The sequence below is a fragment of the Nerophis lumbriciformis genome, linkage group LG07 (genome assembly GCF_033978685.3).
Source record: "Nerophis lumbriciformis linkage group LG07, RoL_Nlum_v2.1, whole genome shotgun sequence".
Classification (NCBI taxonomy): domain Eukaryota; kingdom Metazoa; phylum Chordata; class Actinopteri; order Syngnathiformes; family Syngnathidae; genus Nerophis; species Nerophis lumbriciformis.
This window is the reverse complement of record NC_084554.2, coordinates 3,560,317-3,577,500: the sequence shown is the minus strand read 5'-3', so window position 1 is coordinate 3,577,500 and position 17,184 is coordinate 3,560,317. Positions and strand designations below refer to the sequence as shown.

The 17,184-nt window shown below is 37.7% G+C and overlaps 1 protein-coding gene across 1 annotated transcript in view; it reads left to right on the top strand.

Annotated features, from left to right (window-relative positions):
- odad2 (outer dynein arm docking complex subunit 2) overlaps nucleotides 1–17,184 on the top strand; it is a 250,447-nt gene that overhangs the window by 36,685 nt on the left and 196,578 nt on the right. The window contains exon 7 of the mRNA XM_061965922.2: nucleotides 2,707–2,823. Coding sequence (XP_061821906.1) covers nucleotides 2,707–2,823 — 117 coding nt within the window. The remainder of the gene's footprint in view (nucleotides 1–2,706; nucleotides 2,824–17,184) is intronic.

Sequence of the window (17,184 nt, the reverse complement as noted above, 5' to 3'; positions counted from 1 at the left end):
AATGTTTAATACATATAGTTAATATTGTTAATAAATTAAAGGTGTTTAATGATAATACAAGTATGTTTAATACATATAGTTAATATTGTTAACAAGTTAAAGGTGTTTAAAGATAATACAAGAGTGTTTAACACATAGTTAATATTGTTAACAAGTTAAAGGTGTTTAATGATAATGCAATCATGTTTAACACATAGTTAATATTGTTAATAAATTAAAGGTGTTTAATGATCATACAAGAATGTTTAATACATATAGTTAATATTGTTAATAAATTAAAGGTGTTTAATGATAATACAAGTATGTTTAATACATATAGTTAATATTGTTAACAAGTTAAAGGTGTTTAAAGATAATGCAAGCATGTTTAACACATAGTTAATATTGTTAATAAATTAAAGGTGTTTAATGATCATACAAGAATGTTTAATACATATAGTTAATATTGTTAACAAGTTAAAGGTGTTTAATGATAATACAAGCATGTTTAACACATATAGTTAATATTGTTAACAAGTTAAAGGTGTTTAATGATAATGCAAGCATGTTTAACACATTTAGTTAATATTGTTAATAAATTAAAGGTGTTTAATGATAATGCAATCATGTTTAACACATAGTTAATATTGTTAATAAATTAAAGGTGTTTAATGATCATACAAGAATGTTTAATACATATAGTTAATATTGTTAATAAATTAAAGGTGTTTAATGATAATACAAGTATGTTTAATACATATAGTTAATATTGTTAATAAATTAAAGGTGTTTAATGATAATACAAGTATGTTTAATACATATAGTTAATATTGTTAACAAGTTAAAGGTGTTTAAAGATAATGCAAGCATGTTTAATACATATAGTTAATATTGTTAACAAGTTAAAGGTGTTTAATGATAATACAAGCATGTTTAACACATATAGTTAATATTGTTAACAAGTTAAAGGTGTTTAATGATAATACAAGCATGTTTAACACATATAGTTAATATTATTAATAAGTTAAAGGTGTTTAAAGATAATACAAGCATGTTTAACACATATAGTTAATATTGTTAACAAGTTAAAGGTGTTTAAAGATAATGCAAGCATGTTTAACACATAGTTAATATTGTTAACAAGTTAAAGGTGTTTAATGATAATGCAAGCATGTTTAACACATAGTTAATATTGTTAATAAATTAAAGGTGTTTAATGATCATACAAGAATGTTTAATACATATAGTTAATATTGTTAATAAATTAAAGGTGTTTAAAGATAATACAAGCATGTTTAACACATTTAGTTAATATTGTTAATAAATTAAAGGTGTTTAATGATAATGCAATCATGTTTGATACATATAGTTAATATTGTTAATAAATTAAAGGTGTTTAATGATCATACAAGAATGTTTAATACATATAGTTAATATTGTTAATAAATTAAAGGTGTTTAATGATAATACAAGTATGTTTAATACATATAGTTAATATTGTTAACAAGTTAAAGGTGTTTAAAGATAATGCAAGCATGTTTAACACATAGTTAATATTGTTAACAAGTTAAAGGTGTTTAATGATAATGCAAGCATGTTTAACACATTTAGTTAATATTGTTAATAAATTAAAGGTGTTTAAAGATAATGCAAGCATGTTTAATACATATAGTTAATATTGTTAACAAGTTAAAGGTGTTTAATGATAATACAAGCATGTTTAACACATATTGTTAATATTATTAATAAGTTAAAGGTGTTTAAAGATAATACAAGCATGTTTAACACATAGTTAATATTGTTAACAAGTTAAAGGTGTTTAATGATAATACAAGCATGTTTAACACATATAGTTAATATTGTTAATAAGTTAAAGGTGTTTAAAGATAATGCAAGCATGTTTAACACATATAGTTAATATTGTTAACAAGTTAAGGTGTTTAAAGATAATACAGGCATGTTTAACACATATAGATTCCTTTCTTTCATGAAGACAAGAATATAAGTTGGTGTATTACCTGATTCTGATGACTTGCATTGATTGGAATCAGACAGTGGTGCTAAAACGTCCGCATTTTCGAATGGAGGAGAAAAGGGTCCTCCTTTCTGTCCAATACCACATGAAAGTGGTTGGTTTTTGGCATCTCATTTGTCCAGCTTCCGTACTCCTTTGTATACACTTTACAAGAAATACATTGTCGGCAAACTCCGTAGCTTGCTAGCTTGTGCACGCCAGCTTTCTGAGACTCTTGTTTTGGTAGCGCAACTGTGCAGTCGGTCTTTGGAGTTTTGACGACAGGTACGGCGCCAGAGTCTGTTGAAATAAAGTGTTTCTCGCCTTCCTGTCGGTAATTTTAATGAGCTGGCAGCAGCCAGCGTCATCTCAGAAGACCCTCGGGTGCCGTGAATGTCAATCAAGTGACGAAAGTGACGTCATAGTGAAGATTTATGATCGCTCATTTTTAGGACTATTTTTTTAATGGCTGGCTGGTGATCGACTGACACACCCTCCGAGATCGACCGGTAGCTCGCGATCGACGTAATGAGCACCCCTGCAGTAGCGTCTTAAAGCTAATTTAGCGGTTAACATGGTGTTACACTTCCCCTCAGAGGCCACCTGGAGATTCTCTATTCAGCTCTCTTGGCCTCAGGCTGCTTCCCGCTGGCACGTGGGTCACTTAAGAATTGGGGTTTGTCCAGAATTATTGAAAGTGTTTTTTCACACAGGGCATCAAGCCGGAGGGGGACGAGATCAACTACGAGCGAACGAGTGAGGTGTTCAAGGACATAGTTTCCCTGCTGAAGAGCAAATCTCAGGTCTTTGCTGAGAGCATGGACTTACAGGTAAAACTGTTTATCATCACACACATTCAGATAGGTTTGTGATGCAAAGAAATGTTTTTATTTTTATTTATTTAGCCTTTATTTAATCAGGTAAAATCCCATTGAGATCAAAGATCTCTTTTCCAAGGGAGACCTGGCACAAAGGGCAGCAGCAAGGTTACATTAAAAACAGTAAACAACACATAAAACATCAAACGTACAACATTAAAACTTGTGCATACAGACAAGGTAGACTGCAATCCTTTCACAGAAGCTTTAAACTCATTTAATGTAACAAGGGTTTGAAGTTGAAGATTGGATTGTAGGTTACTCCAAGCCTTCGGTGCTGAAAACCTAAATGCTTTCTTGCCCAGTTCAGTTCTTACTTTGGGGACGACAAATTGCAGAACATTCATTGAACGAAGATTGTGACCTCCTTGTTTCTTTGTTAAAATACAAGACAGATAAATGGAGTGGTACCATACCTGCCAACTACTCTGGTTTTCCCGTAATTAGTACGGTTTTCATCAACCTATTCCGGGTTACGGTTGCAGTGATAAAAAATACGGTTTTTCATTACCGTATTTTCCGCACTATTAGCCGCACCTAAAAACCACAAATTTACTCAAAAGCTGACAGTGCGGCTTATAACCCGGTGCGCTTTATATATGGATTAATATTAAGATTCATTTTCATAAAGTTTCGGTCTCGCAACTACGGTAAACAGCCGCCATCTTTTTTCCCCATAGAACAGGAAGTGCTTCTTCTTCTACTGTAAGCAACCACCCGCCCCCGTAGAAGAAGAAGAAGCGCGCGGATATTACGTTTCATTTCCTTTGTGTGTTTACATCTGTAAAGACCACAAAATGGCTCCTACTAAGCGACAGGTTTCTGGTTCATGAAAAGACGCAATCTCTCCATCCGCACACGGACTACTATTTCACAGCAACTGCCTAAAGACTTTCAAGAAAAGCTGGCTACTTTCCGTGCATATTGTAAAAACAAGATAGCTGAAAAAAAGATCCGGCCAGAGAACATTATCAACATGGACGAGGTTCCACTGACTTTTGATATTCCTGTGAACCGCACTGTGGATACAACGGGAGCACGTACAGTGAATATTCGCACCACAGGGAATGAGAAGTCATCCTTCACTGTGGTTCTAGCTTGCCATGCTAATGGCCAGAAACTTCCACCCATGGTGATATTCAAAAGGAAGACCTTGCCAAAAGAGACCTTTCCATCCGGCGTCATCATAAAAGCTAACTCGAAGGGATGGATGGATGAAGAAAAGATGAGCGAGTGGTTAAGGGAAGTTTACGCGAAGAGGCCGGGTGGCTTTTTTCACGCAGCTCCGTCCATGTTGATATACGACTCCATGCACGCCCACATCACGCTGGTTTTAATATATTATTAAAGTTTGACTGACCTATCTGACTGTTTTTTTGACATTCCTTTAGCGCAGTTAGATGCGGCTTATAACACGGGGCGGCTTATAGGTGGACAAAGTTTTGAAATATGCCGTTCATTGAAGGCGCGGCTTATAACCCAGGGCGCCTTATGGTGCGGAAAATACGGTAATTAAAAAAATAATTTTTTTTTTTAAGTTTTATTCACGAAATCGCGTAACAACAATGACAATCGACACTGCTTCCCGTAACTTCCTATCGAGCCATTCCGAATGCCATGCGTGAGGCTATTTATAGCACCGCTGCCAAGCACGAGGCCATTGTTTCCAAACGAGCGAACGATCATGGAATCAGCCGGAGAAAAATCGCATACGAGTCTTAAACCGAAAAGAAAACTGCAGTCATTCCGTGAAGAATATTCAAAAGCCTATACGGGAATAATTATCCGTTCCAAAATAATAACACACATGACGTGTTGCGTGTATCATGATCAATAATAAAGTGACTCACTTGATATGGACAGTTGTTCGTCTGGTCCAGCTGGTCGGGCACGTTTCCTGTTGATTTTGGGTAAGCACTCCATTTATGTTGAAATGGCTTGTCTCCAAGTTCCATATTAATAGCGTCAAAATGGCTTTCATCCCATCTGCTCCAACGTCTCGCTCTTCCTTCGTGCTCGCTTCTATAAGCAGCAGTATATTCAAAAATATAAGGTTGTAAATCCTCATTTGTCCAGAAATAATGGTCTTCGTTGTTTGTTACCAAGTCTGCCATGATTAGAAAACACACTCGTGTTTGATTCCGGAAGTAGGAACACACATGTTGCCAGAAGTCAAACATGCGTTGCTATGGAAACAGATGCGCGAAATTAAAATGATCAAAATACTGTAAATATTGAACATATTGCATATGTTCAATTGGCATTCTCTCGATGAGCTTCAAGCACACCTGTGAAGTGAAAACCATTTCAGGTGACTACCTCTTGAAGCTCATGGAGAGAATGCCAAGAGTGTGCAAAAAAGTAATCAGAGCAAAGGGTGGCTATTTTGAAGAAACTAGAATATAAAACATGTTATTTCACCTTTTTTTGTTATGTAGATAACTTTGCATGTGTTCATTCATAGTTTTGATGTGACAATCTACAATGTAAAGTCATGAAAACAGAGAAAATGCATTGAATGAGGAGAAGGTGTGTCCAAACTTTTGGCCTGTACTGTGTATATTTGTATGAATATATGTATATAAATATTTGTATTTAAATACCGTAGATGTACAGTATTTTTTATCAGTCTGCTTTACGTCTTTTTTTGCAGTTTTTCTTAGTTGTTTCCTTGCCAAATGTTTGAGCAGCCGGTCACAGGCAACATTTTAAATGTGCGTAAATTGATACCCAGTAGTGCCAACGAAATTTGGTCGATGCCTATAAAAATACCGAATTTGGTACCCGTCCCTAGCCCTGATATAAGAACAGTATCAGAAGAAAACCAAAGGTGTTAGGATTGGATGAGAAGTGAGCAAAGTGGATTGGTGCAACCCAAGTTGTAACGACAATGACTTTTCACGTTGTACTGAGCAAGGACATAATGGAAAATTCAATCAATCAATCAATGTTTACTTATATAGCCCTAAATCACGAGTGTCTCAAAGGGCTGCACAAGCCACAACAACATCCTCGGCTCAGATCCCACATCAGGGCAAAAAAACCTCAACCCAATGGGATTCTGCTACAAATTTCTTTGTAGCAGGTCAAATTATATTAGAAATAATGTGTGGGAAATCTACAGTACCGTATTTTCCGAACCATAGGGCGCACCGGTCTATTTTCATACAAAAGGCGCACCGAATTATAGGGCGCATTAATGTAAAAGACTTCCTTGTGGTCTACATAGAATATAATTGACTTTATTGTCATTATATTTGCATATACCGTATTTTTCGGAGTATAAGTCGCACCGAAGTATAAGTCGCACCTGCCGAAAATGCATAATAAAGAAGGAAAAAAACATATATAAGTCGCACTGGAGCCCGGCCAAACTATGAAAAAAACTGCGACTTATAGTCCGAAAAATACGGTAACGAGATTAAGGACTCCAATTTAAGGTGCGGTAGTGGGAACAAATATGGAATAAAAATAAATTACACAAGAAGTAATAGATAAAACTAAGAATTGAAATAAACAGACTACTATCCAATAAAAATAATAAGCAATCCTGTACAATATACAAAAAACTGTACAATATACAGAACAAAACAAGAGTACTAGAGTAATAAAGTAATGGCAATCAGTGTCGGATGTATTGCACTCGAAGGGTAATATTGCACAGTGGGGTATTAGGGTAGGATATTGTATAGGGTTGAATTATTTATTATAAGTTAGAGAGCTAGATGGTGACAGCTCTGGGATAGAAGCTGTCTCTGAGCCTGTTTGTTCTGGCTCTGATGCACCTGTAGCGCCTGCCCGATGGTAGCAGGTGGATCAGGTGGAAGCCAGGGTGTGTGCTGTCCTTGGTGTTTTTTGCTCTGTTGAGGCAACGGGAGTTGTGTAAATCCTTCAGGGAGGGGAGGGGGCAACCGATGATTTTTTGTGCAGACATAACATGTAATGGTGGTTCTTCGCTCAAAATGTCGCATAGATGATGTTTTACACATCATCTTCAAGTCGCTTCAGGATGCGCCGTTTTGTGGGCGGTCTTATTTACGTGCCTCCACTTGGACAGCGTCTTCTCCCCGTCATCTTTGTTGTAGCGGTGTAGCGTGCAAGGACGGGGGTGGAAGAAGTGTCAAAAGATGGCGCTAACTGTTTTAAAGACATTCAGACTTTACTTCATTTAATAACGGAGCAGCATCTCCTCATCCGGAAATAACAACAAGTCCCGTGAAAAACCGTCCGACCGGAACTCTCTAATAACTAAAGTTCCTTGGGTGAATAATGTAAACTCACTACACCGGTATGTTTTAGTGCTTTCATGGCGAGTTTACTGCATACTTGCCAACCTTGAGACCTCCGATTTCGGGAGGTGGGGGGTGGGGGGCGTGGTTGCGGGCGTGGTTAAGATATATATATATATATATATATATATATATATATATATATATATATATAAGAAATACTTGACTTTCAGTGAATTCTAGCTATATATATATATATATATATTTTTTTTTTATTACATATATATATTAATACATATATATATATATATATATATATATATATATATATATATATATATATATATATATATATATAAATAAATTAAATAAATACTTGAATTTCAGTGTTCATTTAATTACACATATACACACACATAACACTCATCTACTCATTGTTGAGTTAAGGGTTGAATTGTCCATCCTTGTTCTATTCTCTGTCACTATTTCAGAACACACACATTATACAAATATACATTATAAAATCAATAAGAAAACGGGAGCTCTAATTTGGGAGTCTGAATTAGGATCAGAAGTTCCTATATAAACATTGCGTACTCACGTCGCCTTTTTGTATTGATTACTGCAGCTGTGCACTGGATTCATTCACAAATACAACTCACAAACACTTTAGAGTTAGGCTCCACCATCAGAATGTGTACTTAAACTTATAAAGATCACATGGATATTATTCAGTGAGTTGATTCACCAAAACTAACCTGTTATACAGGAGGAAAAAGCACACAGGACGTTTCAATTGTTCAGACTGGTCGCGCTCATCAGAATGACAAGACACTTCCGGTCTGCAGGTGATGGCATTCAATTGGGAAGAAACGCCCTACTGACCAATGTGAATACTGATAAATGTGTAATGACAGACACAAAATAAAATAAATAAATCAACACAAAAATGTGACACATTATGGGTGGGTCACATATGCATGTACAGTAGATGGCAGTATTGTCCTGTTTAAAAGTGTCACAACATTGCTGTTTACGGCAGACGAACTGCTTTACAGTAGACAAAGACTTGACTGCTGTTGTTGTGTGTTGTTACCGCGCTGGGAGGACATTAATGAAACTGCCTAACAATAAACCCACATAAGAAACCAAGAACTCGCCCTCCATCATTAGCTGTTTATATTGTGGGAAAGTGGACGTGTGAACAGGCTGTCAACACGTCACTCAGGTCCGCATGGAGCTGGAGGGGGCGTGGCCTCCAGCTCCGCCTGAATTTCGGGAGATTTTCGGGAGAAAATTTGTCCCGGGAGGTTTTCGGGAGAGGCGCTGAATTTCGGGAGTCTCCCGGAAAATCCGGGAGGGTTGGCAAGTATGGTTTACTGACAGATATAAGTAAGAACTTTACACTACTTTATATTACAAATGGCAACAGTGGAGGATGCATGTCACATAACAAGAAGATAGAGGAAAAAGAAGAATCTCATCGACTACGGGGTCGACATGGACTAAAAAGGCGGACCCGCGCAATTTTTCAGGACTTATGCAGATCCCAAATACAGATCAGCAGGTACCAGAAAGTAAGAAACGTTGCTTTTGAATAATATTGCGAAAACAAAACACCAGATAATATGTCTTTGTTGTTTACTTGAGTCATATTGCAGTCTACACATATCTCTTATTTGTGACTGCCATCTACTGGTCACACTTAGCATTACACCATGTACCAAATAAAATAGCTTCGAGGTCGGTAAGCACAACCAACATTTTTCCGTACATTAGGCGCACCGGCTTATAAGGCGCACTTGTCATGTCTGTGTGACCATGTTTTTGTTTTGGTCATGTTCGTTTTGGGTTTTGGACTTTTTGTGCACTTTTGTTTTGTCACCATAGCAACCATTAGTTTTCACCTGTCACGTCACGCACCTGTTTCACGTTTTAAGTCACGCACCTGCTTTCACTAATCATGTCCATAGTATTTAAGTTCGTTGTTTTCAGTTTGTCGTTCTGACGACCTCTCCACATGTATGCTTATGTACTCTCTTCATCCTCTAAGATCCTGCTTCATGTCCCTTGTCAAAGTAAGTTTTTGTTCCATGTTTATAGTCTTTTTGTTTGTTCATAGTTTGTTCTCCGCCACTGTGCGTGCTTTTCATTTGTATTTTTTGCTATAGTCTTTTGGTTTCATAGGTTATTCTCCGCCACTGTGCGCGCTTTCATTTATTCCTTTTTTTTGATGATAATAAATAAATCATGTACCTTCATTCCCGTCTCGCCCGAGCCAACTTTCCGTTGCATCCCGGAAAAGCACACACCCAAGACCAAGTCCTGACAGCACTGTCGAGTTTTGAGAAAACGAAAGGATTTAAGTGCGCCTTATAGCCCGAAAAATACGGTATATGTTTTTTAAGGCGAAAGGTCACAGCGGTTTTAATAGGTCAGTAAGTCCTCCTATTTTAACAAACATTTATCTGCTGAATACAAACGATTAGCGGCCTTTTGTTTGCTCTCACAGCAGAGATGATGGCGTGTTGAAGGTGAACAAGGTCCCCTTCTTTAGAGCGCTGATTTGCTCCCTGATGCTGTACAACTGGCGTGTGTAAACAGTACACATTGTGTAATCAGTGTCTACACTAGTGAGCTAGTGTCTGCTTGTCGCTGTGTTGAAAAGTGTTTTTTTGAGCCAACATCAAACGCCTTCACACACACACACAAACAGAGGCAGGCGTCCAAACGTTGAAACCTGCGTGATTCATTCAGTAGTGCTGCTTCCTGCTTGAGTAATTTGACATTATAACAAATCGCCCCAATAATAGACTGCAGCTGCACTCAGAAATCTGTTAATCATTTAGTCTTTTTCACTTGCGCTCCAATTTTTTTTTGCTGGAAAATGTGGCATCATCTCAAGTTCATCAGGCGGCTGGTGTGTTGGTCACAGCCAGCTTGAAAATCTGCTCTTGTTCTGAATACATGCCACGATAATTAGGAGCGAGAGGTGATTCTTTCACTTCATTCGGTTCCTCAAAGCAATAATATGTCAGTTGTAACAGCTTTTTAAATCATTTAGACCAGTGATTCCCAATCTTTTTTTTGATGTAGATGCCCATATCGGCTGTTCAGATTTACTTTACAAAAGAGAAGTGTAGGACATAAGGACCTATTGTATTTGTAAGGTTTTATTATTCTTTATTCTTCCGCCGCCACAACAAACTGTAATTTGACCCTCTTAACATGCTTCAAAACTCACCATATTTGACCCACACATCAGGACCTGCGAAAATTACCTTTTTTAAAAAAAAAACCAAACCCCAAAACTCAAAATTGCGCTCTAGCGCCCCCTAGGAAGAAAAAAAAAACTAGACTGCCTATATCTCCCACTAGGAAGATCGGAGAGACATGAAACAAAAACCTGTATGTAGGTCTGACTTAGACCTAGTTTTCATAATTATATCATCGGGCAGAAATCAACAGGAAGTTGGCAATTCCCCCTTCAAGACAAAAAAGTACTACAAACAGTCACTTTTGCCTCTTTGAGTTGTAATTTGACCCCCTTAACATGCTTCAAAACTCACCAAACTGAACGCACACATCAGGACTAGCAAAAATTGTGATCTAATAAAAAAACCTAACCCCAAATTTAAAAATTGCGCTCTAGCGCAATTTTTTAACAAAACGGAGAAAAAACTGCTCCTCGGAAGAAAAAAATTACACAACTGCCTGTAACTCCCACTGGGAAGGTCGGAGAGACATGAAACAAAATCCTCTCCGTAGGTCTCACTTAGACCTACATTTCATAAATTGACAACCCCCAGCAAAAATCTACAGGAAGTTTGCTATTCCCCCTTCAACACAACATTTTTGTAAAAACCGGTCACCTTTCTTCAAACATTATCTCCTCTAAGCGCGTTTGTTGTTTCGGCTTCAAACTAACACAGGAGAGAGATTGAACCCTTCTGATTAAAAGTTGGCGAAAGAGTTTTGATACCTGCTCCGGTTTTGATTTTATGACCCTTCAAAGAACCGCTGCGCTGATGCTGCTGCGCTGCTGTTTTTTTAAGATGGGTCCTTAAAAGCAGGAAGCACCAGCGTGCCCACACAATGCAGACTAGGTAGGTACACTAGACAAAAGTATTGGGACACTTATGACTATCACTGGACAAAGGTATTGGGACACTTAAGCCGAAAACTGGACAAAAGTATTGGGACACTTGGGACTACAACTTGGCAAAAGTATTGGGACACTTACGACTAAAAGTAGACAACAGTATTGGGAAACTTAGGACTACCACTGGACAAAAGTATTGGGACACTTACACTGGACAAAAGTATTGGGACACTTGGGACTAAAACTTGACAAAAGTATTGGGACACTTAGGACTAGCACCTGCCAAATACGCGGGCCCGACCAATGCTGCTTGCAGCTTTAATTTATTATTGAAGTCACAAAGTGCATTTTGTTTTTTAACATGCCTCAAAACAGCAGCTTGGAATTTGGGAAATGCTCTCCCTGAGAAGAGCATGAGGAGGTTGAGGTGGGCAGGGTTTGAGGGGGGGGGGGGGGGGGGGGGGGGGGGTCGGGGTTGAGTTTGGGGTGTATATTGTAGCGTCCCGGAAGAGTTATTTTTTTATTTTTTTAATTAAATCAACATAGAAAAAAAACACACGATACACTTTCAACTAGTGCATCAACCCAAAAAAAAAAAACCTCCCTCCCCCATTCACACTCACACACACCCACTCACACAAAAGGGGTTGTTTCTTTCTGCCATCAATACTCTGGTTTCCACAACATGGACAACACTTCTGCAAGGGACACAGTCCCTGAAGCACACTTGATTGTTTGTGCCGCTGGTCCACTAACATTTTCATTTAATTACTTTTTCTTTTTTCTTTTTTCTCCCTTATGTAATTATTTTTATATTGTTTACTTTCCTTTTTATCCAAGAAAATATTTATTTATCTTATCCATAAAAAAAAAAAAAAAAATAAATTAAATTTTTTTTAAAAAAATAGGAAAGAAAGGACCTTATCTTCACCAGACCTGGTTGTAAATGAAATTACCGTATTTTCCGCACCATAAGGCGCCCTGGGTTATAAGCCGCGCCTTCAATGAACGGCATATTTCAAAACTTTGTCCACCTATAAGCCGCCCCGTGTTGTAAGCCGCATCCAACTGCGCTAAAGGAATGTCAAAAAAACAGTCAAATAGGTCAGTCAAACTTTAATAATATATTAAAACCAGCGTGATGTGGGCGCGCATGGAGTCGTATATCAACATGGACGGAGCTGCGTGAAAAAAGCCACCCGGCCTCTTCGCGTAAACTTAAACTTACCTTAACCACTCGCTCATCTTTTCTTCATCCATCCCTTTGAGTTAGCTTTTATGATGACGCCGGCTGGAAAGGTCTCTTTTGGCAAGGTCTTCCTTTTGAATATCACCATGGGTGGAAGTTTCTGGCCATTAGCATGGCAAGCTAGAACCACAGTGAAGGATGACTTCTCATTCCCTGTGGTGCGAATATTCACCGTACGTGCTCCCGTTGTATCCACAGTGCGGTTCACAGGAATATCAGTTGCTGTGAAATAGTAATCCGTGTGCGGATGGAGAGATTGCGTCTTTTCATGAACCGGATCCCTGTCGCTTAGTAGGAGCCATTTTGTGGTCTTTACAGATGTAAACACACAAAGGAAATGAAACGTACGGTAATATCCGCACGCTTTTTCTTCTTCTACGCGGGCGGGTGGTTGCTTACAGTAGAAGAAGAAGCGCTTCCTGTTCTATGGGGGCGGGTGCTTACCTTGGCGGTTGCTTGCGTAGAAGAAGAAGCGCTTCCTGTTCTACCGGGAAAAAAGATGGCGGCTGTTTACCGTAGTTGCGAGATCGAAACTTTATGAAAATGAATCGTAATATTAATCCATATATAAAGCGCACCGGGTTATAAGGCGCACTGTCAGCTTTTGAGAAAATTTGTGGTTTTTAGGTGCGCCTTATAGTGCGGAAAATACGGTAGCTTCGTTTAAAGGTTGTTTTTTTTTTTTTTTTTAAAACAGGTCCAGTCCAGATAATGTCCAAGCAACACACACCTTCATTCATGTACACTGACAAAAAAAAACAAAAAAAAAAACAGAACATTTTGGAACACAACAGATTGCATATAATCTATAAACAAAATTACATTTTCAAAACAAAAACAAAAAAGCGTCCCGGAAGAGTTAGTGCTGCAAAGGGATTCTGGGTATTTGTTCTGTTGTCTTTATGTTGTGTTACGGTGCGGATGTTCTCCCGAAATGTGTTTGCCATTCTTGTTTGGTGTGGGTTCACAGTGTGGCGTGGGCTCACAGTATTAAAGTTGTTTATACGGCCACCCTCAGTGTGACCTGTATGGCTGTGTACACAGCCGCGTTTTAAAAAGTCATACATTTTACTTTTTGAAACCGATACCGATAATTTCCGATATTACGTTTTAAAGCATTTATCGGCCGATAATATTGGCAGTCCGACATCTCTACTTATTTGTATTTGACTTTATTAAATGTATTTATATTATCATTTGGTGCAGGAGGGGATAGAAAGAGAGAAAAAGGAAGAAAGAGAGGGAAATTGTGGGGACAAGAGGGTGATAAGACAGAGAGACAACAACAACAACAATAGAGCAACATCAGCAAATAGGATATGTACAAATATGATGGTAAAAGTGATAGCAAAGAAGCAGTTAGCGAAATATATATGAATACAGAAATGTCAATGAGCATTATTACACTACACATGGATCAATACAAATACCAATAGAAATATCACTATTGATAATGAACAATACCAGTAATTTACCTCTATTATCAACATTGATTCCCAATCTAGTAATACGCCAAGTAATCACCTGATTAAATTGGAGTGTTTTATTTTTCTATATTCAAACACAGTGTTACTGTTCAAACTGTGTGTAATGTTGCAGTGCCCAAAAATGTTAAACACACTTTATAAAAAAAACTAAGCAGAGGTTTTATTTAACGATTACATAGGCCTACATGCAAAAACTGAAATCTAAGTAAGACGAAATATCTCAAATAAGGTTGATATTTGCTTATTTTCTGTCTGATAAAATCATTCTTCTCACTAAGCAGATTTTATATTTGTTTTACTTGTTTGAAGTGTTTTGGTCCTAAATGATCTCAGTAAGATATTACAGCTTGTAGCTGAGATTTGATGACCTATATTGAGTAAAACATGCTTGAAACTAAAATATCAAGTGTTGCAAAGCTGTGTCATCAACACTCACAAGTAGAAAACTACTTTTTTAAAGTCATCATTTCTTATTTCAAGCATGGAAAAAAAATAAATATCATGACTTTGACACAATTGTGTCTCATAATTAAAACAGATGACAGCCAAATGGACTTTGCTGTTTTATTTTCAATGAAACAATAGAACATAAGTACTCATATAGTAGTACAGTTGTTATTAGTGAGAATATACTTATTTTAAGGTATTTTTGGGTTCATTGAGGTTAGCTAATTAGGGCCCGCATGGCCCATTGCATAAGGACTCCCAAAGGGAGTCCTTATGCAATGGGACATAAGGACCTATTGAATTTGTAAGGTTTTATTCTTTATTCTTTATTCTTCCGCCGCCACATTAAACTGTAATTTGACCCACTTAACATGCTTCAAAACTCACCATATTTGACCCACACATCAGGACCTGCAAAAATTGCCTTTTAAAAAAAAAAACGAACCACAAAACTCAAAATTGCGCTCTAGCGCCCCCTAGGAAAAAAGAAAACTAGACTGCCTGTAACTCCCACTAGGAAGGTCGGAGAGACATGAAACAAAAACCTCTATGTAGGTCTGACTTAGACCTACATTTCATGGATTGGACTCTCACTATTATGTTGGATCCACTATGGACTGGACTCTCACACTATTATGTTAGATCCACTATGGACTGGACTCTCACTATTATGTTAGATCCACTATGGACTGGACTCTCACTATTATGTTAGATCCACTATGGACTGGACTCTCACTATTATGTTAGATCCACTATGGACTGGACTCTCTCTATTATGTTAGATCCACTATAGACTGGATTCTCACTATTATGTTAGATCCACTATGGACTGGACTCTCACACTATTATGTTAGATCCACTATAGACTGGATTCTCACTATTATGTTAGATCCACTATGGACTGGACTCTCACTATTATGTTAGATCCACTATGGACTGGACTCTTACTATTATGTTAGATCCACTATGGACTGGACTCTCACTATTATGTTAGATCCACTATGGACTGGACTCTCACTATTATGTTAGATCCACTATGGACTGGACTCTCACTATTATGTTAGATCCACTATGGACTGGACTCTCTCTATTATGTTAGATCCACTATGGACTGGACTCTCTCTATTATGTTAGATCCACTATGGACTGGACTCTCGCACTATTATGTTAGATCCACTATGGACTGGACTCTCACTATTATGTTAGATCAACTATGGACTGGACTCTCACTATTATGTTAGATCAACTATGGACTGGACTCTCACTATTATGTTAGATCCACTATGGACTGGACTCTCTCTATTATGTTAGATCCACTATGGACTGGACTCTCACACTATTATGTTGGATCCACTATGGACTGGACTCTCACTATTATGTTATATCCACTATGGACTGGACTCTCACTATTATGTTAGATCCACTATGGACTGGACTCTCTCTATTATGTTAGATCCACTATGGACTGGACTCTCACTATTATGTTAGATCCACTATGGACTGGACTCTCTCTATTATGTTAGATCCACTATGGACTGGACTCTCACTATTATGTTAGATCCACTATGGACTGGACTCTCACTATTATGTTAGATCAACTACGGATTGGACTCTTACTATTATGTTAGATCCACTATGGACTGGACTCTCACTATTATGTTAGATCCACTATGGACTGGACTCTCACTATTATGTTAGATCCACTATGGACTGGACTCTCACTATTATGTTATATCCACTATGGACTGGACTCTCACTATTATGTTAGATCCACTATGGACTGGACTCTCACTATTATGTTAGATCCACTATGGACTGGACTCACACTATTATGTTAGATCCACTATGGACTGGACTCTCACTATTATGTTAGATCCACTATGGACTGGACTCTCACTATTATGTTAGATCCACTATGGACTGGACTCTCACACTATTATGTTAGATCCACTATGGACTGGACTTTCACTATTGTGTTAGATCCACTATGGATTGGACTCTCACTATTATGTTGGATCCACTATGGACTGGACTCTCACACTATTATGTTGGATCCACTATGGACTGGACTCTCACACTATTATGTTAGATCCACTATGGACTGGACTTTCACACTATTATGTTAGATCCACTATGGACTAGACTCACACTATTATGTTAGATCCACTATGGACTGGACTCTCACACTATTATGTTAGATCCACTATGGACTAGACTCACACTATTATGTTAGATCCACTATGGACTGAACACTCACACTATTATGTTAGATCCACTATGGACTGGACTCTCACTATTATGTTAGATCCACTATGGACTGGACTCTCACTATGTTAGATCCACTTTGGACTGGACTCTCACTATTATGTTAGATCCACTATGGACTGGACTCTCACACTATTATGTTAGATCCACTATGGACTGGACTCACACTATTATGTTAGATCCACTATGGACTGGACTCTCACTATTATGTTAGATCCACTATGGACTGGACTCACACTATTATGTTAGATCCACTATGGACTGGACTTTCACTATTATGTTAGATCCACTATGGACTGGACTCTCACTATTATGTTAGATTCACTATGGACTGGACTCTCACTATGTTAGATCCACTATGGACTGGACTCTCACACTATTATGTTAGATCCACTATGGACTGGACTCTCACACTATTATGTTAGATCCACTATGGACTGGACTCTCACTTTTATGTTAGATCCACTATGGACTGGACTCTCTCTATTATGTTAGATCCACTATGGACTGGACTCTCACTTTTATGTTAGATCC